Source organism: Microtus pennsylvanicus, chromosome 1, assembly GCF_037038515.1.
Source record: "Microtus pennsylvanicus isolate mMicPen1 chromosome 1, mMicPen1.hap1, whole genome shotgun sequence".
In the NCBI taxonomy this organism is placed as follows: domain Eukaryota; kingdom Metazoa; phylum Chordata; class Mammalia; order Rodentia; family Cricetidae; genus Microtus; species Microtus pennsylvanicus.
Window position 1 is genome coordinate 217,213,515 of NC_134579.1, and position 27,307 is coordinate 217,240,821.

Sequence of the window (27,307 nt, forward strand, 5' to 3'; positions counted from 1 at the left end):
GGAAGACAAGGAAGAGTCTGTTGGCTGGGGAGGTAGCAGAAGTGAACCCCACCTCCAATGGTAGAGACTGGCATGTAAGAGCCCAGGGAAGCAGGTGAGCGGTTGCCAGGGTGACAGCCGAAGTGGCCCAAACTGGGAACTGGGTGGGTTATTCCATGTCATCTCAGCAGCCTGCAACCTGGGAAGCTGCAAGCATGCCTGTCCCCCAGGTCCAGGAGGAGCGGAAGCAGGAAACCCCAGTGCAGCCCTGACCTCAGGGAAGGGACTATATAGGCTCCTGTACCTCATGTGGGCTGCCTTCTGACGGGATCCTCCGAATCTTCTGCCGCCGAGAACAGTATCTACACGCGAGCAGACTTGTCCACCTGCCCGCCTCCCTCTGCCTCTTAGAAGTCAGGAAGAGGAAGGCACCTGGAAGGAGGCCTGGGGGCGTCCACGGTGACTCAGTCAGCCACACTGACCGTTACAGAATCCGTTACACATTCCATTTGGTGGGAATGGGTGGCAGGTGGCAGTTGGAGCAAGGGAGATCGCCCACAGCGAAGGGGATCAAACTTGACTTTCAAAGTGGGGATGCAGAAGCTGGCAAGGTGGCTCAGCTGATAAAGGCACTTGCTGCCATTTGATGACCTGGGTTCGATCCCTGGGACCCACACGATGGAGGAAGACTCCGGTAAATTGTTCTTTGAGCTCTCCACAGGCACTGTAGGCGGGGCACAGGCAAATATTTACAAAAGGAAATAAACGCAAAAACAACCTAAAGTAATTAAAAAAAGGGGGGGGGCTCATGATGCATTGATTAGTTAACAAGTTCGTTTTTTACGCAATTTTATAAACATTGAATTTTTTTCTTTTTAGGAAACTTTACAGACCTGAACAAAACCCAAGGGCAGGATCATGAGGTGACAGTACTAAGAATGGGTAGGAAGTGTCACTGGGTAAAAGTAACCTAAAGGACGCACAACACATCGTGCTTTTCTCCCACTGTGGGATTACCAAACCGTAGCTTTCCACAGGAGTCAACTTTCACCTGGAAGGAGATAGTTCTGACAATCTCACACCTAAATTACTATAAATAACTGGAGCCCAAAGCATCAGATGGGTAAAAGAACAAAACTACATAATTCGGTACATAAATATAAAAATAGGACAGTGATTTTTGAATGTTTCAAAAATATACAACGGGGGAAAGAACCACGTTACACAATTTGGAGAGTGTGAAGGTGACCAGGCAGAAGGTTGGACAAGTGCAAGACACTTCCAGTTAGAAGCTCAAAACAAAGTGCAAACAAATCTAAAGTTTCTGTTCAGAGTTACCGCGGAGCTCAAAAGTGGAATTGAAAGGCTTGGCTCGGCTCAGCCCCCAGACGTGAAATCATCAAACTGCTTTCACGGCACATTTTCTTCAATGAACTTTCCTGAGGAGTCAGCCTCATGGCTGCTCCCCAGAAGTCTGACTTCTATGGAAAGAGGCTTGGATTTGGGGTTCTGTCTTGGCCAGTGTACCTGAACCCTACATCAATGGACTCTACAGTCTCTTGTGCCTGCAAAACCGTAGGACAAATGGGCTGCCAATTCTCCCCCTCCAGGAAAGCTGCTGCAGAGGAAGACAGTAAGCGAAGGCGCAGCTCTGCAAGTGATGCAGAGGTCAAGAAGGACAGCAGTGCAAGAGCTGACCAGGCAATGCATGCATCCATCCATGCAATGCATGCATCCATCCATGCAATGCATGCATCCATTCATGCCATGCATGCATCCATCCAGGCAATGCATGCATCCATCCAGGCAATGCATGCATCCATCCATGCAGATGTAGGCCATGGCCCCAAGGAGAACTGAAAGCATGTATCGAATAACTGGAAACATCCCTTGCCAGTAGCTTATAAAAATACAGTCAGTACTATAGAGCCCTTCTACAGCAACACTGCTGGCCTTCCCTTACCCACCACTGCAACAGCGCAGTATTAACTACTCAGACATTCCAGACAAAGGTCACTTATAACAAACAAAAAGTCAACCATTTAAAAAAAAATAGTGTCCATTTAAAAAGTAGATTTTTTTTTCTTTTAAGTGAACAGGACATTTTATGTATTAAACTTAACTTTGAGTCTGTCAAGAATGGTTTGTTAAAATCCGTATGTAATGTGCAAATATGCTGAAACAGACAAACTTAACACATCATCTGCACAGGAAAAATGTTAGCTCCCAACATGACAGCATGGGTCTGGTTGCAAAGTAAGAGGTTCTCTGCATCAGCTCCACCAGAGAAGCACGAGAAAGGATGCCAACCACAAGAGCCAAGTGTAGGTTGTGTTCTGATGGCCTGGGAGCCTAAGGGGCGCCATGTTGCTCCAGTATCCTGACAGGAAGAGCAGCTTAAACTCCCGACTACCACATTCCAGTCTACTTCCTGTTCCGAAGTCCTTTGGATTTCCTGAGAGTCTACAGCTTCTGTCGCCTTCCTTCGATAAACATTCAGATTTGCCTGAAATTTCATACAATGTGGGGAGGAAGACGCCCCACCTCGTCATATCACACACATGTGTGTGAGCACACAGAGGAAAAAGGGCTGACAATGCTCCCATAGGCTCATATTTTTGACTACTTGGCCTGGAGGGTCTGGAGGTGTGGTCTTGTTGGATGATGTCACTAGGTGGGAACTCTGAGATTTCAAAAGGCTCGCATCATTTCTGAGTTAGTGCCCTCTGCCCCGTGCTATGGTTTGAGATGTGAGCTCTCAGCTGTTCCTGCTGCCACGCTTTGGAACTTCCTGGAACCACAGGCTTTTGTTTATAAGTTGCTTCAGTCATGGAAAGCGACCCACACAGTAGCCACTGAACTTATTGCCCTGAATCGATAAGATGACAAAACAGCTCAAGCAGGCAAGCCCAAATACACACAGCAATCACCACAGCATTAAAGATACTTTCAGAACACCGACATAGCAGGAGGCTCTCAAAGGCGAGAACTGTAGTTATTTTATTGTTTATTAGTTATCTTCTGTCTCTTTAAGGGAGCCCACCACCCAGCTGTCAAATAATCAAACACACAGATATTATGTTGTTTTTGTTTTTTATAAATGCTCAGCCTTAGCTTGGCTTGTTCCCAGTCAGCTTTTCTTAACTTAAATTATCCTGTCTACCTTTTGCCTCTGGGTTTTTTCCACTTACTCTGTAGCTGGGTGGGAGGCTGGGTGGCTGGCTCCTAGCATTTTCCTCCCCCATCTCATTCCTTGATCCTCTTTTTCTCCTCCTATTCTCTCTGCCTGCCAGCCCCACCTATCCTTTCTCCTGCCTTGCTATTGGCTGTTCAGCTCGTTATAGACCAATCAAGTGTTTTAGACAGGCAAAGCAACACTGCTTCAGAGTTAAACAAATGCAACATAAAGGAATGCAACACATCTTTGCATCATTAAACCAATGTTCCACAGCACAAACAAATGTAACACGTCTTAAAATAATCTACAACCATGAACTGCCTTGGTATGGGAGGTCCTTCTGTCCATGTGTTGCTTTTATTGGTTAATAAAGGACCTGCTTTGGGCCTATAGCAGAGCTGTAGGGAGACAGAGCTAGGCAGGAGGAAGAAGGCAGAGTCAGAGAGATGCCATGGATCCGTGGCCAGAGGTAGACATGCTGATACTTTACTAGGGTGACAAGGGGAAGGACCCGATGCAGAACTCCAATTTGGGCTTTAGACCTTGTGTGTGGCTGTAGGTTTTTCTGATGACAACTGGGCTAGGCACCCATCTTTGGGTGTGGCTGTAGGTTTTTCTGAGGACAGTTGGGCTAGGCACCCATCTTTGAGTTTTGCAGAATATCATTAACAATCATTTCATTGATTTTTTTTTTTTAAATCCTAGGTCTCTGGGCTATCCAGACACTGTCCTACATGGGCTCCCTCTTGTGGCACGGACCTCAAATTAGACTAGTCACTGGCCGGCCACTCCCATAACTTCTGCGCCTCCTCCATTGCTCCAGCATATCTTGCAGGCACGATGAAGGTTTTGAGGCTGGGTTAGTTCTAATCCCACCACTGGAAGCTGAACTTCAATGAACTAAGCTACTTAAAGTATTATAAAGTTGATCCAGCCCCTTTCCCCTGGCTAGCAGCACGGAGGCCACACAATGCCTGGAGTTGCTGTAAAAGACGTTAACCAGCAGGAGTTAGTTCGTCACAGCTCTGGCAGCCTTCATCAAAAAGTCCGGGGAGCTGAAAGTCCCCGAATGGGTGGACACAGTCAAGCTGGCCAAACATAAAGAGTTTGCCCCCTATGATGAGAACTGGTTCTGCACGCGAGCTGCCTCTACAGCACAGCGTGGTGGTGCCGGGGTTGGCTCCATGACCAAGATCTATGGAGGACGGCAGGGAAACGGTGTCAGGCCCAGCCACTTCAGCAGAGGCTCCAAGAGTGTGGCCCGCCGCGTTCTCCAAGCCCTGGAGGGACTGAAAATGGTGGAAAAGGACCAGGACGGGGGCCGCAAACTAACACCTCAGGGACAGAGAGATCTGGACAGGATTGCCGGACAGGTGGCAGCTGCCAACAAGAAGCATTAGGACAAAGGATGCTGGGTTAATAAATTGCCTCATTCATAAAAAAAAAGTTGATCCAGAAAACAGTGTATTTCCAGGAGGTTTATTTCAAAACTGTTAAGATTCATATATTACTTTTCATTACATGTAATAAGTAATTTTAAGCTTAAAGTATATAAAGCTTCACATTTTTAAAGTTAAAAAAGTTTTTTAAAATTGTAGAACATTTAAAAGCCAAATAAGTTGGATATATCTTACAACACAGGTTTACACCATAAATATTCACATTTCAAAAGCTGTCTGGAAAGATTAACATCTGAGTAAAATTATTTACAAGTGGCGAGGGTCACGACCTCCTTGTCTCTGGAAGAGGAGGTTAATGGCCGCAAACGGAGGCTAGAGGTGCAGTACACCAGCACACGCAGGGGCTGAGGCTGCCGCCGTCTCCGGAGTGACCGCTGTGAAGGCGCACGTGAGAGCAGATCGGCCGTTCAGCTGAAGAGCGAGGAGCAGCACTTGAGCACCGCGTCCCTGAGGAGAGAGACGGCAGTGATGTGCACATCCCGAGGAACCAAAGCTCTGCTGGGAATCACTTAAGATATCTGCCAGGGCTTTGAGAGTATTCTTGCTAATCTTGGAAAGGGTATTTACCACAGGGGTTTGTACTAGCACCCCTGAACCATCTCCCCGCCCTCACAATGTGGTTTTATTCAGCCATAGAGAAGCACACAAGAATCCTGCCGCTTGTTGGAAAACAAGCTGGGTTGAACTGGAGAGGTCCACCGCCCTACTAAGCTTAACTGTAAATCAACACATTCTAGAATCATCTAGGAACACTTAGCAGAGGGCTGCTCCCATCAGACTGGCCTGTGGTTAAGTCTCTGGGGGACTGTTTTGATTATTAATTGAGAGAAGAGGACTCAGTCCACTGTGGACAGTTCCGGTCCCTGGGAAGCAGTCCTGAGTCTTCTAAGAAAGCTGGCTAAACCTAAGTCCCCAAGCAAGACAGCAATCAGGAATCCAACACCATCCTTGCTGCCTGAGTGCCTGCTCTGACTTCTATGATGAGCTGAGACCTGGACATGGAAGCCAAATGAGTCTTCTCCTTCCCTAGGCTGCTCTCGTTGGTGTTTTTACAGTGTATACACTGTTAAGGACAGCCAGTGTCCCTGTCCCCTCTTCTATGTGCAATCTGGCTATTTCAGTCTTTGCTCTGGTTATATACCAGATTACACAGATTCTTTCTCTGGACCTTCCCAGGTTCAGATCTGGCCAGACAGCAGCAGGGCATCATGGTGGGGAAAGGCTGAGCAACGTTATTTGCTGCAGAGTCCAGAAAGCAGACATTTTTACGGGAAAATGTTTACCCCTGCATTCTAAGCAACCCCGAAAGAATGTGATAAACTTCAGCTTTCACATCTTCTCCCAGTGTCTGCGCCATTACACAATGTGCTTTAAAAAAAAAATCTTCCTGTTAAAAAAGGACCACTAATATAATTTGAAATGTATTCTTCATGCTGCCTGCAGCTCTCCATTCAGGAGCCTTAAATTCTGGGGAACACGGTCACTTTCTAGCAGCTATGCCACCTGAAGAGCCGTGACCTGGACATGAGAGGGCGTGCGTCTCACTGACACTGTTTCCCTGGACACGAGAGGGCATGCGTCTCACTGACACTGTTTCCCTGGACACGAGAGGACATGCGTCTCACTGACACTGTTTCCCTGGACACGAGAGGGCATGCGTCTCACTGACACTGTTTCCCTGGACACGAGAGGGCATGCGTCTCACTGACACTGTTTCCCTGGACACGAGAGGGCATGCGTCTCACTGACACTGTTTCCCTGGACACGAGAGGGCATGCGTCTCACTGACACTGTTTCCCTGGACACGAGAGGGCATGCGTCTCACTGACACTGTTTCCCTGGACACGAGAGGACATGCATCTCACTGACACTGTTTCCCTGGACACGAGAGGGCATGCATCTCACTGACACTGTTTCCCTGGACACGAGAGGGCATGCATCTCACTGACACTGTTTCCCTGGACACGAGAGGGCATGCATCTCACTGACACTGTTTCCCTGGACACGAGAGGGCATGCGTCTCACTGACACTGTTTCCCTGGACACGAGAGGGCATGCGTCTCACTGACACTGCTTCCCTGGACACGAGAGGACATGCATCTCACTGACACTGTTTCCCTGGACACGAGAGGACATGCATCTCACTGACACTGTTTCCCTGGACACGAGAGGGCATGCATCTCACTGACACTGTTTCCCTGGACACGAGAGGGCATGCGTCTCACTGACACTGTTTCCCTGGACACGAGAGGGCATGCGTCTCACTGACACTGCTTCCCTGGACACGAGAGGGCATGCGTCTCACTGACACTGTTTCCCTGGACACGAGAGGGCATGCGTCTCACTGACACTGTTTCCCTGGACACGAGAGGACATGCGTCTCACTGACACTGTTTCCCTGGACACGAGAGGGCATGCGTCTCACTGACACTGTTTCCCTGGACACGAGAGGGCATGCGTCTCACTGACACTGTTTCCCTGGACACGAGAGGACATGCGTCTCACTGACACTGTTTCCCTGGACACGAGAGGACATGCGTCTCACTGACACTGTTTCCCTGGACACGAGAGGGCATGCGTCTCACTGACACTGCTTCCCTGGACACGAGAGGGCATGCGTCTCACTGACACTGCTTCCCTGGACACGAGAGGGCATGCGTCTCACTGACACTGCTTCCCTGGACACGAGAGGACATGCGTCTCACTGACACTGTTTCCCTGGACACGAGAGGGCATGCGTCTCACTGACACTGTTTCCCTGGACACGAGAGGGCATGCGTCTCACTGACATGGCTTCCCTGGACACGAGAGGACATGCGTCTCACTGACACTGTTTCCCTGGACACGAGAGGGCATGCGTCTCACTGACACTGCTTCCCTGGACACGAGAGGGCATGCGTCTCACTGACACTGTTTCCCTGGACACGAGAGGGCATGCGTCTCACTGACATGGCTTCCCTGGACACGAGAGGACATGCGTCTCACTGACACTGTTTCCCTGGACACGAGAGGGCATGCGTCTCACTGACACTGTTTCCCTGGACACGAGAGGGCATGCGTCTCACTGACACTGTTTCCCTGGACACGAGAGGACATGCGTCTCACTGACACTGTTTCCCTGGACACGAGAGGGCATGCGTCTCACTGACACTGTTTCCCTGGACACGAGAGGGCATGCGTCTCACTGACACTGTTTCCCTGGACACGAGAGGGCATGCGTCTCACTGACACTGTTTCCCTGGACACGAGAGGGCATGCGTCTCACTGACACTGTTTCCCTGGACACGAGAGGACATGCGTCTCACTGACACTGTTTCCCTGGACACGAGAGGGCATGCGTCTCACTGACACTGTTTCCCTGGACACGAGAGGGCATGCGTCTCACTGACACTGTTTCCCTGGACACGAGAGGGCATGCGTCTCACTGACACTGTTTCCGTGGACACGAGAGGACATGCGTCTAACTGACACTGTTTCCCTGGACACGAGAGGGCATGCGTCTCACTGACACTGTTTCCCTGGACACGAGAGGGCATGCGTCTCACTGACACTGTTTCCCTGGACACGAGAGGGCATGCGTCTCACTGACACTGTTTCCCTGGACACGAGAGGACATGCGTCTCACTGACACTGTTTCCCTGGACACGAGAGGGCATGCGTCTCACTGACACTGTTTCCGTGGACACGAGAGGGCATGCGTCTCACTGACACTGTTTCCCTGGACACGAGAGGGCATGCGTCTCACTGACACTGTTTCCCTGGACACGAGAGGGCATGCGTCTCACTGACACTGTTTCCCTGGACACGAGAGGGCATGCGTCTAACTGACACTGTTTCCCTGGACACGAGAGGACATGCGTCTCACTGACACTGTTTCCCTGGACACGAGAGGGCATGCGTCTCACTGACACTGTTTCCCTGGACACGAGAGGACATGCGTCTAACTGACACTGTTTCCGTGGACACGAGAGGACATGCGTCTCACTGACACTGTTTCCCTGGACACGAGAGGGCATGCGTCTCACTGACACTGCTTCCCTGGACACGAGAGGGCATGCGTCTCACTGACACTGTTTCCCTGGACACGAGAGGACATGCGTCTCACTGACACTGTTTCCCTGGACACGAGAGGGCATGCGTCTCACTGACACTGCTTCCCTGGACACGAGAGGGCATGCGTCTCACTGACACTGTTTCCTCCACACTAAAAACACTGCAATTCTCCTCAGCCAGCCCCTGTGACTCCAGCTCAGCCGTCACCTCTGCTGTTGCCCCTGAGCCTCCTTTCTGCAATTCACACTGCTTTGTTTTTCTTCCTTTTAAGTGTTTGTCAAAAATAATCATAATAAGAAATAGAATAAAGACAGATTTTCTTCCTAAGTATGTAATTGTTCATACTAGGAATCTAATTCTGCTGGTTTTTAAATAAATAAGGTGTCTTCAGATTCCACAGAGACAGCCTTACCACACTAGAATCACTTTTTCAAAATCTATCAGGTTTAAGGCTGGAATTAAGTCTAATTAAGGCTAATCACTCAGCTCCTTTAGAAGAGCACTTGGAGCCAGCAAGGAAGAATGTAGGAATATAGGCCTGCATAATTCAGCCCCACGAGAAACGCTTCATGTCTGGGCTGGACCCCGACAGTAGAATCCAAAGGCTTTTGCTATCACACCTGACCCCAACCCGTAGAAGAGTGAGCGTCCTGCTCGCTGAGAACATTAACGCACTGCGCCTTGACTCCCCATGATTTTCCAAAGTAGAATTGGCCTTGCTGTAGTCTCTGCCTTTTAGTTCCTTAACAGAAAGATCCAGATTCCAAAGTCTGTCAGTGTTCACATACCCAGGCAGGAGCAAGCACCACTCCACCTGTGACATGTATCAGGATGCTCATATGAAGTAGTTCATATGTCAAGCTTTTAAAAGTCTTGCTTAAACTAGCTTTCTTAAAGTAACAAAGTCAATTAAAAAGCCTCCTACATATTTTGCTGTTGTGACAGTGTCTCAGCATATAGCCCTCACTGGCCTAGTGCTCACTATGTAGACCAGATGGGCCTTGAACTCACAAAGTGGGATTAAGGGTATGAGCCACTATGCCCAGCCATAAACACTCTTGACCAGGAGGAGTAAGATGAAATGCAGAGACACTCACCTTGCGTACGGGATGTAGGACAGGCTGTACCTGCAAGAGAGAGCCAAGCATGGTGACACTCCTACACCACAGCCCCTATTCCCGCTGGCCACATCTACCACACAGCCTGCTCAGCAACAGAATATAGGACAGTGGTTTTCAAACTGTGACTCCAGTCTCAGGCAACGGAGTCAACCATTAATTGTGGGGTTCTGCTTTGCTGTGCTGGGGATAGAACCCAGGTCCTCTCCTGACGTAGGATTCCCCTCTGTATGCTGTGAATACCTTTGGTTAATAAAGAAGCTGTTTTGGGTCTGTGATAGGGCAGAGCAGAGCTAGGTGGGGGAAACTAAACTGAATTCTGGGAGAAAGAAGATGGAGTCAGTGAGAAGCCATGTAGCCCAGCCGGAAGACAGATGTCAGAACTTTACCCGGTAAGCCACAGCCTCATGGCAATACACATTAATAGATTAATAGACATGTGTTAAATTAAGATGTAAGAATTAGCCAATAAGAAGCTAGAGCTAATGGGCCAAGCAGTGATTTAATTAATACAGCTTCTGTGTGGTTATATTGGGGCTGAGCAGCCGGTAACCAACAAGTGGCCTCCTACTATACTCTCCCCTGAGCTTCACCCTCACCCTCAACAGATGATGTTTTAAAATGCAGGGATGCTGATGCCAAAGTTTTCCGCAGAAGTTACCCTCCTATCCTCCCGTGGATGCTAATATCTCTAAGAACTGTCTTTCTGTGCTCCCAGCAGACACTAACACCTCTAAGAATTAACTACCCTCCTGTCTTCCTGCAGACGCTGACACTTCTAAGAAAGGGTGACAACTTCCTGGAGAAAAGCAAACCAAGCACACATTAAGCAAAAGCCAAAATCTTAGAGAGTAGCCAGTGCCCTTAGCTTAGGTTCTTCACATGTCAATGAGTCAAGTGACATTACATGGTGAGTCAGGAATACAGCGGAAAGGTAGGAACCGAGCCAGAAGAGCTGAGCCCCGCTGGCGACGGACAACAGGAGACTCAAAACAACGCAACTGGGAAGGGGGCAGCAAGGGGAGCATGCACTACAGCCTGACAGGAAGTGGGGTGAGGAGCGGCTTTCCAGGCAGGCGGGCAGAGGCAGAGTAAGACACATGGCTGTGAAGAGGATGTCGGACTGGAAGGAGTCACACAGCAACAGAGAGCAGAATGCCCAGGGCACCTGACAGCCCTGGGCTCACCCTGCACTTTTCCTCTTATGAGAACTGACCAGTTCTCTTCCCACAGTAGCCCGCCCCACAGCTAGTGCACCCAAAAGTACCAGTGACGCACAGTCCAGAATGGGCCTCTGGCCCCCTTTTCTAGGCCTCGCCAGGACCCAAACAACGCTTCTACTGTCCTAGACCCCTTTCATTGGGAGCTGGTACAGAGGACTTACCAGGTCATCGACAGGAACTGCAGTATGCAAAAGAGTAAGGCCAGCCCCTTCTTCCGCCACTGGCAACAAACAACACACGGGAATCGTTATGGTCAGGAAGTCTTCCCTTTAAAATGGATAGCCCTATTTATTAAACTTTATCCCTATGTATTTAAGAACCTTAAACATCATCCATGAAAGTGTGTTTCCTTTCCAATGCCATCTCTATTATCTTAAATGCTATGAGAGACACAGCATCAAGTGCAGAGGCTGGAACTAAGAACTCTACCATAAACTGACAGAACCTTTGCGAAAACATTTAAAATCCCAAATAAAATTTACTTATGCCTCCCTGCTCCTTCTCAAGAGTTTTTTTGGTTTTTGCAGATGTTTTTGCTACACAGCCAAGGTTGACCTTGAACCTTCAGCAATCCTCCTGCCTCAGCCTCGCACATACTGGGAACAAGGCATGCAGCACCATGCCTGGTTTCCCGCGGTGTTTTTAAAGGACAATGCACTACTGCAGTTTCCCGGGCTATCTGAAGTCCCTACAATACTCTATGTAACTGACTTGAGAACTCCTAGTCTTTGGGGGAAGATGGTGGGCAGGTGAGGATCAAATCCAGGACCTGCCTCCAGCTGGGCATATGCTCTGCCACTGAGCTAAACATGCCTATGCCCTGCCCTTTACAGGGGGGGCGGGCAGCAAGATGAATCAGTGGGTAAAGGCACTTGTTGCCAAGCCTGACAACCTGAGTTTAACCTCTGGCACCCACATTTTGGAGAGAGAAACTGACTCTTGCAAGTTGTCCTCCGACTTCCGTCTGTGTGTTGTGGCACACCTACACACATACGGAACCCTTAGCTGGCCTCAAACTCAGGTCTGTCTGCTTCTGCCTCCCAGGAGTGACTAAATACATCACCAGCACACCCGGCCCTGATGGAGACACTTTCGTGTCTGGTCTGGCTTACAGCCATGCTGCTTCACCTCGAAGCTCGCAGACCACAGAGTCTGCAGCAGGCAAAGCTGAGGACACACCTTGCTGAGTTCCCATAACATAACCTCTGTGGGCTGTAGACAGCAGACCCACCTCACATCTAGCCAGCAGGATGTCTCTGGCCTTGTTTCAGGGACACCGACTACTCTGGAGGGCTTATGACACAGTCTAAGAGAATGGTGGAGCCGGAACTGCCGGCAAAGCCAGCGCAGCTGACGTCACTTACCCACAGCGCAGCACACAGGGTGAACACGAAGCACAGCTACAAGGAAGGAAAGAGTTAGTGAGAAACCTGAGGTTCTGCAGGGCCAATAAAAATGCACAAACCCTCTGCATCTGTTTGCCTGGGCATCGTATTAGAGAACAAATGAGATGGGGACTCTGCTGTCACCTCAAAGCCTGTAGCAGCAGTATCCCGTGATCCAGCAAAGGGAAGCACTCTGGAGAATAAAGTTTAGAGCAAAGAGGTCATTCCTTTGGCTCTTGTGTTGATGCCCACAACAGCGCCAACAGCAGAGACTGGCAGTGCCAGCTGCTTCAGCATGCTCCACACGCTCACTTTACAGTGATGGACACGGCTTCCTCACACAGGAGACCGCACACGCAACCTGCCATGTCACCGAGGCTAGGGAGCACAGACATGGGAGTCCCAGGCTGCCCCCGTCAGCTCAGAGGCCAGAGCTCGCTCAGGTGGCCTGTCTTGGGCTCAGCTTTCCTCTAACAAGATAGGGGGCTGCAAGGGCGGCCGTTGGTCTGCACTGGGGCAGCGGGCTGTCTTCACCGTTTGTGCGAGGCAGAATCTCAGCTCAGATTCAACACTCTCCCGGAAACAGCATGACTCAAGCTCCGCCAGGGTGGCCATGTGAACAGCCAGCATCCCCAAAGAGATGCTTTATGGTGCCAGCCTTCTAACGTTACCAGCTGAACACACGTGTGCACGGTGCACTACTAAGAAGGTTAATCCTAACTGAGAAGATATCACCAATAAAGCATCCCTAAAGACAGTACGAGAAAGACAATAAGAAGAGCGAGGTATTTCCTAGAGGGGAGGTGAAGTTAAAGGTACGTACACGAGCTGACACAGGTGAACCTAGGACACTCAGTCACCTAAGCTATAAAGATGGAAATCAAACTCGAGTTGAATAAAGACACAGAAAATAAAAGTAAGCCAAATTGAGTTTGAGTTGAAAGAACGACAAACTACAGTTAAACATTCTCTATCTAGAAACTCACAGAGGCTGCCTGTGTTTGAAAAGCTACTCTTAAATGAGAGGAGAAGGACAAACTAAGGCTGGAACTCTTAGTTTCTGTAAGCATCATAATGTTATAGGAATTCCACATCAGAACAAGTGGACAAGGAAGGAAAGATGAGAGCCTGGGTTCCCTGACCATTCTACACAAACACCAATGTGGGATTTCCCTCTGTATGCTTGAATACCATTGATAAAGGAACTGCTTTGGGCCTATAGCAGAGCTATGGGGAAGCAGAGCTAGGCGGGGAAAACTAATCCTGGGAGAAAGGAGGTGGAGTCAGGGGAAGCCATGGAGCTGCCACTGGTAGGCTATGACCTCGTGGTGATACAAGATTAATGGAGATGGGTTAAACTAATATGTAAGAGTTAGCTAATAAAAAGCTAGAGCTAATGGGCCAAGCAGTGATTTAATTAATACAGTTAGTTTCTGTGTGGTTAGTTCGGTTCTGGTTGGCTGGGATGAACAAGCGGCCTCCTCCTACAGTACACCCCAAGACTCTCGCCATGAGTGCAGTGTAAGCTTTCTGTTCGCCCCTAAACTCAAGCTAAAGTGAACACTAAGGGCACTGAGCAACAGTCACGGTCAGTGCTACACCGTTACAACAGGCAACTCAGCAAACAGGAGGAGGCAAGGCAGCAATTATAATTCCAATTCTTCCTGAGAAGACCCAATGGACTGAGAATCCCTCCTTCTCTTCTCCCTCTAAAGAGCAGACATCCCACAGGTATAGGCTTAAAAATGAAAATAACCAGCTCTGATTTTCCTAACTTCTCCACCTACATAGCAGGCATGAAACAGGAAGCAGGTGCCACCCAGCCAAACATATCAGATAACACTGTGGAAGTCAAACTCTAATCTCAGCCTCAAGAACACTACTCAAGAGAAACACTCGTACACACACACACACACACACACACACACACGTACTCACTCACAGCAACAATGCAGAAAATACTTCAGAAAGTTTATAAAATGAACATTATTCACTTACAAGCATGATAACTGTAGCAAGCAATCTTGTTGTCTCGAACATTTTCTTCAGCTGCTTCAAGGGACCCATCAGGAAGCACGTACTGTTGGAGACAGAGTAAGAGAGGCTCTAGTCTGGCTGTGCAAACACAAAATTGCTATAAAATAAACTGTGTGAGCTGTTTTATTTCTTCCTTACTTTTCTGTGGGTTTGCTGCTTTTGTTGCTGTTTGGGACAAGAACTAGGCTGGCCTTAACCACCTCACACTCCTGCCTCAGCCTCCTATGCTGGGGACTTTCCGTCCTAACTTCATTTCTGTTGTTAGCTGGAGACAGGGTCTTTCTATGTAGCCCAAGTTGGTCATAAACTCACAATTCTCCTGCCTCAGCCTCCTGTGCTGGGGACTTTCCGTCCTAACTTCATTTCTGTTGTTAGCTGGAGACAGGGTCTTTCTATGTAGCCCAAGCTGGCCATAAACTCACAATTCTCCTGCCTCAGCCTCCTGTGCTGGGGACTTTCCGTCCTAACTTCTTATCTGTTGTTAGTTGGAGACAGGGTCTTTCTATGTAGCCCAAGCTGGCCATAAACTCACAATTCTCCTGCCTCAGTCTTCCGAGTGCTGGGTATTTATTTTCACTTTGAGACAAGGTCTAGCACATAGCCCAGGGCGGCTGACTTGGGACTGTTCCGCTTTCCCCTCCAGAGTATGGGTGTTACATGCATGTTCACATGTATGGTGTTCCTCTTAACTTTGAAAGGTCATGTCACGACACCCAACGGCCCTATTGTAATCTTAATCTGACAGTGTGAAGAGTGAAGAGACCAGGGATCGCCTCCCTCCCCACTTGGGTGGAAGCAAGGCCCTGAGGCGACCCTCAGGGACATAGGGGACACCCCGCAGAGGACAACTCAGGCCCCGGTCTTGGACTTTGCAGCCTGTATAGAGACCCACATCTGCTTACATCTGTGGTACTGTTAAAGCAGCACAGATGGACTGACCATGACATTCCACTCATCCCAACACAGCAACGGTCTCAGGGAAGCCAGCGCCCGCCCCAACAGCCCACCACCTTCGGGTCTCTGCAATGCACCAAAAGCTTCCTGCGTGAGCGCTGCTCCCCAGACCCTCCGCTCTACAAGAGCCAGCACCGGAGGGCAACTCTGGAGAACAGCGTGCGAGGGCAGCCCTCTGTGCTCCCCAGATGCACCACTGGCCACTTGGTACCGCTGGTACTCAGTTATCCCACAGCAGAATTACAGGATGAACTGACATTTACAAACAAGGCAGGCGGATCTCTGTGAGTTCAAGGCCACTCTGTTCTATAGAACAAGTTCTAGGTCAGCCAAGGCTACACAAAGAAACCCTGTCTGGGGGGAGGGTGTCAACAGAAACATGCTACTTACAAAGAACTTATTAGAAAGGAAATCTGGTACCGACCACAAACCAGGCATTTTGAGAAGCCAAAGCACACACACCTGGCCAGTGCAGCAAGGTTTCCAAGCGTGTAAAACACCGCAAAGAGTTTTATGCCATTGGGAAGCCACAGCAAACCAGTTCCCTAAGGTAGAAATTACAGTTAGTTACTTACAATGTGATCTTAAAACTTGAAAGTGCTTCTACCGCAGTTGATACTAAGTACTATACAATGCACGCTTAAACACAGTGAGGCTGTGCGGTCTCGAGTCAGGGTAGATAAATGTTCAGGAGCAGAACTGTCTCCACACGTCAGTAAATGGTCTGAAATGAACTAGTCACTTGAATACCAAGTTAAAACAGGCTTAGTAAAACACATCCAAATTACTGAGTGTCCAGTTTTCAATACAAATTGGTATCATAAATACAATTTTAATATTTTCCTCAAATCATCAGAACATTAATTTCTGTATATTTTTAATCAATCCCTACATATTTATTTAAGGTCACTGTGTTCCATCAAAATAATCTAAGAAGCATTTAGTTAAAGCAGGCTACTTTTGTTGGTTCTAAATGAAATTATTCATTTAGCACAATATAAGACTACTAAACAACACACAGCTTTAACTCACGAGGATTGAACAGACAATGCCAGCCACAAAGCATATGACAAACCACTTCAGTCTGGTGTTGAAACTGAGGGATGAGGCATCCAGGACCTGAGGAAAGAGGAGACAACGAAACGTTAGGTCGGCATGCAGGACTCTGATCTACACTATTTACACCAAGCAAGCTTTTTTGTTTTGTTTTTTTGAGACAGGACCTCTCTATGTAGCTCTGGTTGCCCTGAAGTCTCTATGATGACCAGGCTGGCCTTGAATTCAGAGAGATCTGCCGCCGGGTGCTGAGATTAAAGAGTGTGCTACCATGCCTGGCAGCAAATTCATTTGAACATGGACCTGACTCTGCGTTACTCTAAGTAATGCAGTCACTTCCGTGTTCTAAGGACACTAACCGCATGATGCTGGGAAACAACCCGGCAGGTATAATCACGCACTGTCTGTCTCCAAGTCCTTCCCTGCTGGGCAGCGCATGCATGCTTGCCCAGGCAGAACAACACAATGCAGAAGATGCATCTTCACACCGGGTTATCCCAGGTGAGCAGCATGTTGGAAACTGCTGGGCTGAGCTTGGCACAGTTTCTTCCTATACCTCTCACCTTCTGCCCATCCTGGGAAGTGAGACAAGGATGCTCTCAGCAGAAACCTTTAAGGAAATGGGGAAGCTGGAAAGGAACAAGGAAGGCGCCCAGCAAGGGTGTGTTCACCCAGAGCTGCGCTGCAGTGATGTCCACACTAAGGAGGGGCTGGCTACTGGGGCCTTTGCCTCAGGTGATGCCGGACTGTGTGTAGGCTAGGGGTACAGTAGAGGTAACTGTGGAAAACTTGCAGAGAAACAGCGATGAACGCTGGGCTGGAGACATGAGGAAGGATCCTGGACAACAGCCGCAGGGACTCACAACATGTGCACACCTGGCGACCCCCACTACAAACAGGCTCATTGAAAGCCAACTTCTGAGAGCAAGCACTGCACAGCTCCTGAACTTTGCAGGCAAATTTTTTGAATGAAATTTTATTATAGGCCAATATTTCTATATGCCATGCAAATTCTATTCCAATTTTAAAAAAAGATTTATTTACTTGTTTTATGTATGAGTACTCTATCTACATGTACAACGTTATGCCAGAAGAGGGCACCAGATCTCATTACAGATGGCTGTGAGCCACCATGTGGATGCTGGGAATTGAATCCAGGACCTCTGGAAGAGCAGCCAATGCTTTAACCACTGAGCCATCTCTCCAGTCCCTCTACTCCAATTTTGTAGGAAGTAAAGACAAAACAAAATGAAAACTATATATTCTTTGGACAATATGACAATCTAGCACACAGTCATAATTAAATGAATACTTCGAGATTGCCCAGTCCACTATTAAAACTTACCTTCCCAACGAGCTGTCAGTAGGTGTTTTAAGAAACCAGAGACCTGGCCAGGCATGGTACTGCACATTATAATCCTAGTACTTGGGAAGAAGACACAGGAGGACCAGGTGTTCAAAGCCAAAATCAAATGTATGGCAGTTCAAAGCTAGAAAACTAGAAATTCACAGGAATTTCTACTCCAAAATTTAAGTTTCTAGACGGCACTACCATCTGCACTCCAGTCGGGATGTTTTTAGTGGTGGAACAGGAACTTGACCGTGTGCACCGTCGTACAACTCCCCGGTTAGCACTCCTTACCTCAGCAGACCATCTGCATCCTCACGCAGCATGAAAAGCAGGTAGAACAGTAAGAGTCTGTCACACAACACACTGCACTCACCTTAGCGTCTCTGCGATGCACTGTAGCTCAGGCACGCTCGTCTAAGCAACCCCACTCATTCACAGCCTAACTGGACACGTGGCTGCAAACAGTGGAAAGCCTACAGACACCCAAAGCCCCTCCTTACCGGGGACGCATACACTATGCATGTTAACTGCAGAATAAAAACCCCAAATGTTACTTAACTAATACCCTAATGGTACATTCTTCAGACTCTGCTGTCACATACACTAGAATAACATGCTCTGTCATACGTGCATCCAAGTCCCACTATCAGTTAAGCGTGGTAACCGTTGCTAGTCATCACTTCTAAAAGTTGGTGTGATCTAGCAGGGATATTAGAATTTATGGAGAAAAGAAAAATACACGTTTATATTTTTCTCTATGCTTTTAAGTCATTCCATTGTTTCTAAGCTCAAATACTAGCTCCCCCTCAAGGGCCATCAACAGGCACATGGAATTATTTGTGCAGTAGTGTGCGTCCCTCTCTTACTACCATCTCCACGTGGTGACCTTAGAGATGCAACGTACGGACCGACTGGTGCCATTAGAAACATGGGGTCCACAAGCCAGCAATGTGTGGCAGGACAGAAACCTCACGGGCAACACGACCCAGGTTTGCAGGGAGCCTCAGACCCGACCCTGCACCCCTGCAGCATCCGTGTCCACAAACTTCCTTACAGCCAAGGGGAGCGACCCACCACCTGTCAGCTCTCTGTCTCAGGAACACTCGCACATCACAACAGCCAACTGTTTTACTTGTCATCCGAAGGAACAAAAAACGTCCCCGTGAAGCAAGAGCCATGTTCTCTGTTTGAGGATTTCATGTCACCCACTCAACTCCTCTGACCAGGTGCCCACTAATAAGACACAGGAAGGAATCAGGACCAAAAGATGAACCATGTATGCTGACTCCTAGCAGTACAAGCACTGAAAACGAACATGCCCACCACCCAGCCAAAGCCACCTCTGCACCTGGACCAGATGCACAGGCTCAGGGCCACAGCACCTGCGCTGCAGGAAGAGCTGCAGAGGACAAGGCCAGGCCAGTCCTCGGGAGAAGGACACATGCTGAAGCTTTCAATTGCACGAGCTTCCGTTTCTGCATTCCCCTCCATTCCCCACCCCAAGTAACTGGCACATAAAGACAGCAGTCAGCAGAAGCTGGAGGCCGGCTCTAGGGGCCACTCTGAGCAGGGCGCCTGCTGCTGCACCCTCTCCCCTGGGGTCATGGAGTACAGAGCACTCTGCCCCATAATCTGTCCTCTTCTTCAGGACTCCTGTTCACAGGGCCAACCCCAGCCCACATGGTGGGTCTTGCATGATCTCCATAATCAACACGGGCAGCTAATCCTTTCTGTTCTTAGCCTATCTCCAGGGGTTCTTCTGTCACTCCACCACTGACAGGACCCTCTTCCTCCTTGCCATCACGCCATTTCTGGAATTCCTGCTCAGAAATCCCAATCCTGGGGCTGGAGCGAAGGCTCAGCAGCTAGGAGCACTCTCAGATGCTCTTGCACTGGACCCGGGTTCACCCCCTGCACCCACATGTAGCCACCATTCCTAACTCAAGTTCCAGGGTATTCGATGCACTCTCTGGCCTCAGTGGTCATCAGAGTTGCACACGGTGAACTTACATGCATGTAGGAAAAATAAATAAATCAATCTTAAACAACATCAACAAAAAATATCCTCCTAACCGCTACCTTGTTGCCCCACAGGCCACCGACAGGGCCCTCAGCTTCCCCTCATTTTATGTCTGCATATCATCAAGACAAGGTCCCAAGTTCTCTTTCTGCTGTCTCCACTTTGGAGCGCCTACTCAGCACCCAGCCTGCTCTCCTGAGCTCCCTGGGTTGAGCATAGGGAGCACAGAGGTAGGTCAGTGTGTCACCAACTTTCCTGGCTGCCAGAAGGCTGCTTGGCCTCTAATGGCTCTCTCGTCTCTCTTCTTCCCACAACCTCTCTCAACCTGCTTTCTTCCTATTCCAGCTGACTATCTCAAGCCTCAAGCCTTCCCTCTGAGCAGACAACTCCACTTCTGACTATCTCAAGCCTCAGGCCTTCCCTCTGAGCAGACAACTCCACCTACTGACAAGAGAGAAAACTAAAGGTGGCAGAGGGAGCTCCTCACAACTGCCATGGTGTTCTCATCCAGCAGAACAGCCCCAGAGGATCAGGGGTTCTGAATACTCAGAGAATTGTTGATGGGATTAGGAGGTACGGCCTTGCTAGAAAGGTGTCACTGGGGATGGGCTCTGAGGTTTCAAAAGTCAAGGCATTCCCAGTTGGCTCTCTCTGCCTTGTGGTTGTGTCTCAAGATGTGAGCTCTCAGCTACCGCTCCAGAGCCATGCCCGCCGGAAGCACAGTGAACCCTGATGGGTGGGGGAGGAGGAGGTGGACCAGGTCAGTGCAGGTCTGAGATGCTAATCTGAGTTTAACTCTAGGGGCTACAGTGGTCCCAAGAGCAGGATGGGGTTTCTCTGAGGCCTGGTTCCAGCCTTTCACTAGCTCTTCCAGACATCTCCTAAGGAGGGTCCAGAACCCTAGCTTCTAGTCAATCCTGGGCCTCACATCCATCAACAGCAGGATGGAGCAGCTCAGCCCCTGCACAGGCAGAGAAGCATCTACTTAGAGGACCATTATCCCGCAGCACCAGGAGTTCACCACGACTCAGGACACTCGTCATGGACACCGACAATCTGAGACCACCTGAACGCGACACACAAACCTCCTGGTCCTCACCGTCTCGTAAGCTCCCCCATCTTCCGCTAAACCCTCCCAGGGGCCTGTGTTCTCCGCACACATCCTGCAGGACAAGCAGAGGGGTAGGCACCCTTCCCTCCTGGCCCAGGCTCCTCCCTGGAGACACCTCCTATGTCCAAGGCCACCAGGACACGGCACCCCGTCCATCATCACTTTGTAACACCTTCAATCTTAGAGAGTCACGGTTGCCTTCTCACCCCAAGTCTTGACCTAATGGCTTCACAACTGGAACAAACAACCCTGCCGAATTCTGAACTCTCCTCCAATGACCCAAGCCTCTCTCTTTAGGTAGACCATCCCGGTTGCTCTTCCAGAGCAAAGCATTTATATACATACTGGAAAAGAAAGAAAACGGCAGAACTGAATCAGCATAGCCGAGATCTCCCTCGTGAACAGGCCCATGCTTTCATCCTGTTCTCAGGTGGTGGCGCTATTTTGGAAGGGTCTGGAAACTTGAGATGGTAAGGCCTAGTTGGCAGAAGTCACTCTCTAAGGCACGGTCCCTTTGAGGGACTTTTGCCTCTGCCTCTCCTTCCCGGAGCTGTGACGTGAGTGTCCTCCGCCATATACCCCTGCTACCAAGAACTGAACGTCCACCACACCTTCCCCATCCTGACGGACCGAAACCTTTGAAAATGCGAGCCACACCATACCTTCCCTGAGCAGTTTCTGTCAGGCCCCATGGAGACAGCATCTCATGGCTCCACAGCCCAGGAGACGCAATGGGATCCAGGATGCCCCTTCCTGCCTGCAGCCTTTGTCTCCCACAAGCTCCCTTTCCAGCACAGGAGACGTCTGTGCTGAACGCTTGTTTGCTAAGGCTCCCTTGTTTGAGACGTGAATTCTTTGCGCTGGAGGCCTCTATTGGTCACACAAAGAGTGCCAACTTCTTGGGAACCTGAGGATTTGCCGGAGTGAATAACCAAACTTACCGCTGATCACCTCCAGTCCCTTTTGACCTTTGCCCAATTTCTCTACACCCTTTTTTCTCCTCCAGAAACAGCTTCAAGGAACAAGATCGCGTCCTTGGGCCCACAAAAGAGCACTGTTCAACACTGTCCATTTCTGCAGTGGAAACCTTCTGGGCTATGCTTGAACAGAAGCCACTGACTACTACTCAGTACACTTTAGAGGTGCTTGCTACTCAACCTCTAAAGGTGGGCTGTGCACCTAAGGAAATACATTTTCACTTTTAATCTGTTCCAATTAAATGGCTTCCTGTGGCCATCGCTTTATCAGATTTTGAGCAAGGAGAGAAGCATGAAGCAGTTCTTACTACCAAGCAACTTGGAGAAGTCATATATACGGCCGTTTCTGAAGTGACCAGGTATAGGCTCTTGTATTGCAATTACAATACAGATTTCAGTTGGGGGGGGGGGAGGGGGCTCTGTAGTTCCCAGCTCAAAAAAGCACACTACCATAACATAGATTTCACTTGTCTTAACAGACTAGTTCACAGTCCTGCCTACAAGGAAGGAAGTCGGAAACGAAAAAGGAACAAGCAAAAGATCTTCATGCAGTACAATTCAAGTTCAAGAGCTCCGTGTCTGTGCCAGGGCACACCAAAATGTGCTAGCATGCAAAACACGAAGCAGTTCCTGTTTGCCTATTTTAAACTTTTATGGAGGAAGTAAGCCTTTATCAAGTCTCATGTCTGGATCACATGTAAACACAAGGGTTCCGTTTATAAAAACCACGCATCGATAAGACGGGCGATCTGCAAAGGCAACGTTTAGCCCGGTGTAGCTTCACGTCTGTGCTCGTCTCCCCATTCTCTAGCCCAGGTTCCAGCCCTGATCTCATTCACCACAACTTCAGAGACAAAAGGGGGGAAACTGACACCCAGAATCCCTGGGTTGGCCACAAGCAGCCGGGCCCCCGAGGCCTCAGAACTCGCTGCAGGGACCGACAGCCCCGGGCGCTCGGTGGAGACCCCCCAGACGGGTCGCGACCCGCCCCTCCTCCCGCCGTCCCCGCGGCCGGGGACGGTACCTGCGCCGTCAGGCCCTGCTCCTCGTCGTCCTGGCCGCTCAGGACGCGCCGCAGCTTCTCCATGGCCCGCTCCTCGGGCAGCCTGCCCCGCACGCCCACCCGGAAGCCAGAAACCCGCACTTTCCAAGTGCTAACCGGAAATCCGGGCTTCCGCTTCCTTCAGGCATGCGCACCTCTTCGCCCTTGAGCGGCTGGGGGCGGGGTGGGGGAGGGGTCGTGGGGGACCTGCGCGTCACTTCCGGCGCGGACCCCTGGGACCGCGGAGGGCGGGTGTTCGCTCGCGGGGGTTTCTTTTCACTGATCTGCAATCCTTCGTTGTCTGTGCAGCGAGGTGCCGAGAAATACGTAGTGTCCGGCTGCATGCCTCTCCTGTCCCGATTGCTTTGGTTAAGATTTGGCAATGAAATGTCCTTTATTTTGTTAAACTTAACGAACAGCTTCCTCCCTAAAATCGGACCAGGAAAAAAGGGTTAATTGTCTATCGTACTGCCTTTTAAAATGCAGTCATTACAGGAACCCTAGAAAAGGAAGTCATGGACGTATGAAACCGCGCCAGCATTGTTTAGGGAGTCGGACCCGTACGAACTAAAGTGCAAAACCCCATCCTTCTGCCCTTTGAAAGGCCATAACAATGATAACGAACGTACAACAGAATCGTCCCTGAATGTGTCTGTACGTTTTCCTTTTGAAGTATAGTAACACTTTCATGTTTAAAAAACGAAACTGATAAGGTAGTGAGGGAAAGTCTGCTTTCCAAAATAGGTGGAGTTGCCAGCACCCAAAATGTACCTGAAACCCCCATTTCAAGGAGTCAGTTTGTACTTGAAATAATTGGTGGCGGTTCAAGACCTTGCTGACGTAGATGTGTGAAACTGTCACAGTGAAACCCATCAGTTTGTACAAATGATAGGTGTTGATTATAATAAGAATAAACAGCTGGGGCCTGGGATGTGTCACAGAAGTGAGAAAGCCACCTAACAACCCAGTTTTACCTGGAAACGTACCCTTTAGCGTTCTGGTTTAATGCATGTGTGTCCCCTTTTCTGTCTTTTTTAAAGTTTATGTTTGTCTTACCTGCCTGTCTCGCTGTGCGCCACATTCATGCACTGCCATTAGAGGCCAGAAGGAAGCATCAGAATCCCCTGGAGCTAGAGTTAGAGAGGGTTATGAGCTGCCAAGTGGATGCTGGGAAACTGGGAATCCTCTGGGAAAGTAGCCAGTGTTCTTAACTCCTGAGCCGTCTCTCCAGCCCCTCTGTCATTCTTGAGACTGAGAAGTTCACTTATGCACGAGATCTTACGTAGAATAGAGACCGGACCAGACACGTGTATTTAAGTGTATATGGCCTGGCAAATTTAATGATGTGGAATAAAAAGTAACAATTAAAAACCAAGACTGATGTGCAGGCTTTATTGCTTCTGGTACCCAGAAGACAACTTGTCTTCTACTACACAAAATTTATTAGACCACCAAGGAGTGTAATAAAATGAGTAAGAACCTAGACTCTGGAGAGAAGCTGCCGAGTTAGAATCTTGCCTCCCACCCCTTCTGTAGCTGTAGAGTTTGTGACATGCCACCATAAACATTGGCTTCAAAAATGAAAATAAAGGCCAGGCCTAGTGGTGCAGGCCTTTAATCGCAGCACTTGGGAGGCAGAGGCAGGCGGATCTCCAGGAGTTCGAGGCCAGTCTGGTCTACAGAGTGAGTTCCAGGACAGCCAGAGCCATATAGTGAGACCCTGGCTTGCCAAATAAATATAAATAAAAATAAAACTTAAGAGGTAAAAGTAATGTTTATTCCTGCCTTGCAGGGCTGTTAGTGGGACTGAGGGGGAAACCCCAAAATCACCCCATTACTTATGGGGTCTGGGTTTGCTAATGTTCTATACCCATCGATCTTTGTTGCACCCTGCAGATCATTCAAGGACAGGGTCAGAATGGTGAAAAGTTTAGAATACCTCAGTATGCTGGCTGAGATCCAGTGGGACCAGGCTGTCTGTTTGTTCATCCTGCAAACAGACTTCCCTTCTAGGCCTACTCGGTGCCCCAGTTTTCAGGTATGATTGTTGTTGGTGATTTCACTATTTGATGAGCCAAGGACCATCTGTCCAACGTGGGCCTCCTATGCACAGGCTCTGGTACGTGTTGGGAAGACAGAGAGAGACCTGACTCGGGCATGATTGCTGTAGCCGTGCGTTCAGCCTTAACAATCGATATCACACAAAGCAAGGTTACATTGTGATCAGCTGACAAAATGAAACCAGAGTTTCTCAAACTGGTTCTGCTCGAGAGGAAAAACTCGGTATTTCCTAATTCAGTGTTTGTGCTGACTTTCTTGAACATGAGGGAGCCAAACCGCAGGAACTGTGTCTGGAAACAGAACAGGGCTGGCACTCACCAGCTGCTGCCCGCATGCCGGGGTTGATCGTCATGGCACAGGTTCATCACAGACACTCTGCTCTGGGTCCCCGTTTCTCCTCCTGTTTGAGTGGATTTCCCAGAACACTAGGAAAACTTCAGCTTCTGTTCTGCCTCCTCATTTTTCTGCTCCAAGACACGGGGTTTTCCAGTAGCAGTGAAATCCTTGCTTTCCAAGCCCGAGATGCCCAAGTGCAGAATTAAGTTCAGCATGCAGAGAGGCTGGACCACCGGGAAACAAGCCCTGTCTAGGCGCATAAGTGAGTTCCTGGCAATTAAGCCAGCTTTGTGGTTTCATTCCCAGCACTTTGGAGGGGGGATATGGGTCTGTGACTTCAGCGTCAATCCTAGGAAGTGAGGAGCTATCTAGGCATGAAAAGGACAGGACCCTGCATATAGATAAGGCAGTGGCACCATCTTTAAAGACTCCACACTGCATGATGCCACATTCCAAAAAGGTAAAATGAGGCACTGGTTTCTAAGATTGGAGTGGGCTGTGTGTGTATAAATCAAAGGAACAAAGAGGACTCCTGGGGTGATGAAAGAGCTTCTGGGTACGATAATGATGGGCACGGGGCAATATATGCTTGTCCCCGCCCTCGTGCACAGCATCCAATGTGACTCCTATAGTAGATGACAGTCTATAACAGAAACATGCTAGTCGGCTATCAGGAGTGGAACACCACCATCAGAGTTAGGGTGAGGTTATGGGGGAAGGCAGGGGGAGGGGACGTATGGGGCCCTTCTGTCTTCTGCCTTTTTAGGCTTCAAACTTCTTAAGAAGTGGAGCTGTGGATATGAAATATGATTGCTTATGGGTGTGTTCATCTCACTTGGGAACCCCACTATGGGAAAGCCAACAGTCGAGCCTCAGGGCTCTGGGACAGGAGAGCTGGGGGGGGCACTCCAGGAGAGAGCAGCTAGGGAAGAGGGCCGAAGAGAGAGGAGTGGGCACTGGAGCGGAAGGACAAAGTGCATGGCTTTTGTTGGCACTAAGAGAACAAGGGTGAGTGAGGAGGAGCACGGGAAGAGTCAGGCGGCTGCGGGAGCCATGGGGACCTGTTTCAGGTTCTGAACCGTGTACTCTATAAGAGGCACAGGGGACCACTGAGCTATGCCTTAGGATAGAAGTGTGTTTGCATTCTGGGAAGCTCACTTCAGCTTGGGCATGGAAGGTAGGTCCTAGGCCCAGAAATGGTCGTACTGTGGCCTATCAGAGGTGCTGGTGGGAGACCAGAGGAGGCCACAGAAGCTCCAATGGGAGTAGCCTGCAAAAGAAACAAGCAGATTCTGCACATGGGATTGGGCACTTAGGACCTGTGGGGGTGGTGGTGGTGAGGGCACAGAGGGAAGGGTAGGGCTTGCGTCGCAATGAGTCATGGGGTTTGTCGTTGCATGTTGCATCCACACACAGACGGTGTGACAGAAACTTGAAAAGCAATCTGGCAAGAAGCCTGGAAGTAAAGGAATTCCCAAGAGGCTGTGAGTGCAGAGAAGGGGCCTTTGGTGTTCTGACATAAAAATGGGAACAAGGGTGAGAGAGGAGGAAGAGGGATGTGGCCGGTGACCCTGGCCTGAGTGACCCTGATCTTGTCTCTCTCAGGTGGGTCTGCTTCCCAGAGGCCAGGGAGACCTCAAAAGGTACAGCTGAATTTTGACAGGGCTCAAAGACAGCAGGTGTCTACCTCACGGTGCCTGTGGCCCATCGCTCTGCCGCCGGAAGCCCTGGCAGCTGGCTGTGTGTGGTGCTGCGTGCCTGAGATGAACTTCCCCTCATGATTTCTGAGCACATGAGTTGCTGAAGAACAAGTGGAATTGGCTCTTAGAGAAAGTACCAGCTCGGGCACTGTGCTGAGGTACAGCCACCCAAGTAAGGCTCAGGGTGACTTGTGGGCGTGCCTGTAGCCTTAACAGTTTGGCACAGGGTTTCCATATCTCAAAACCCACCATAAGAGAAAATGCCT

General features: G+C 49.4%; 1 protein-coding gene and 1 pseudogene across 2 annotated transcripts; one reads left to right on the forward strand and one right to left on the reverse strand.

The window, feature by feature from the left end:
- The first annotated feature begins 4,127 nt into the window (after positions 1-4,127).
- Positions 4,128-4,597, forward strand: LOC142836612 (small ribosomal subunit protein eS19 pseudogene; annotated as a pseudogene).
- Positions 4,598-4,620: 23 nt separating this feature from the next.
- Positions 4,621-23,086, reverse strand: Sft2d1 (SFT2 domain containing 1). Of its 2 annotated transcripts, XM_075951041.1 has the most exons (9): positions 22,927-23,064; positions 18,086-18,098; positions 16,420-16,506; positions 15,850-15,932; positions 14,395-14,476; positions 12,376-12,411; positions 11,173-11,231; positions 9,768-9,797; positions 4,793-5,064 (listed from the first exon to the last, which is right to left on the reverse strand). In XM_075951041.1, the coding sequence occupies exons 3-9, from the start codon at positions 16,451-16,453 to the stop codon at positions 4,930-4,932; spliced, it is 459 nt and encodes a 152-aa protein (XP_075807156.1). In that variant the 5' UTR covers positions 16,454-16,506; positions 18,086-18,098; positions 22,927-23,064; the 3' UTR covers positions 4,793-4,929. The 2 variants fall into 2 exon arrangements, with proteins under 2 accessions (XP_075807152.1, XP_075807156.1); XM_075951037.1 differs by lacking the exon at positions 18,086-18,098 and having other exon boundaries at positions 4,621-5,064; positions 22,927-23,086.
- Between the last annotated feature and the right edge of the window lie 4,221 nt (positions 23,087-27,307).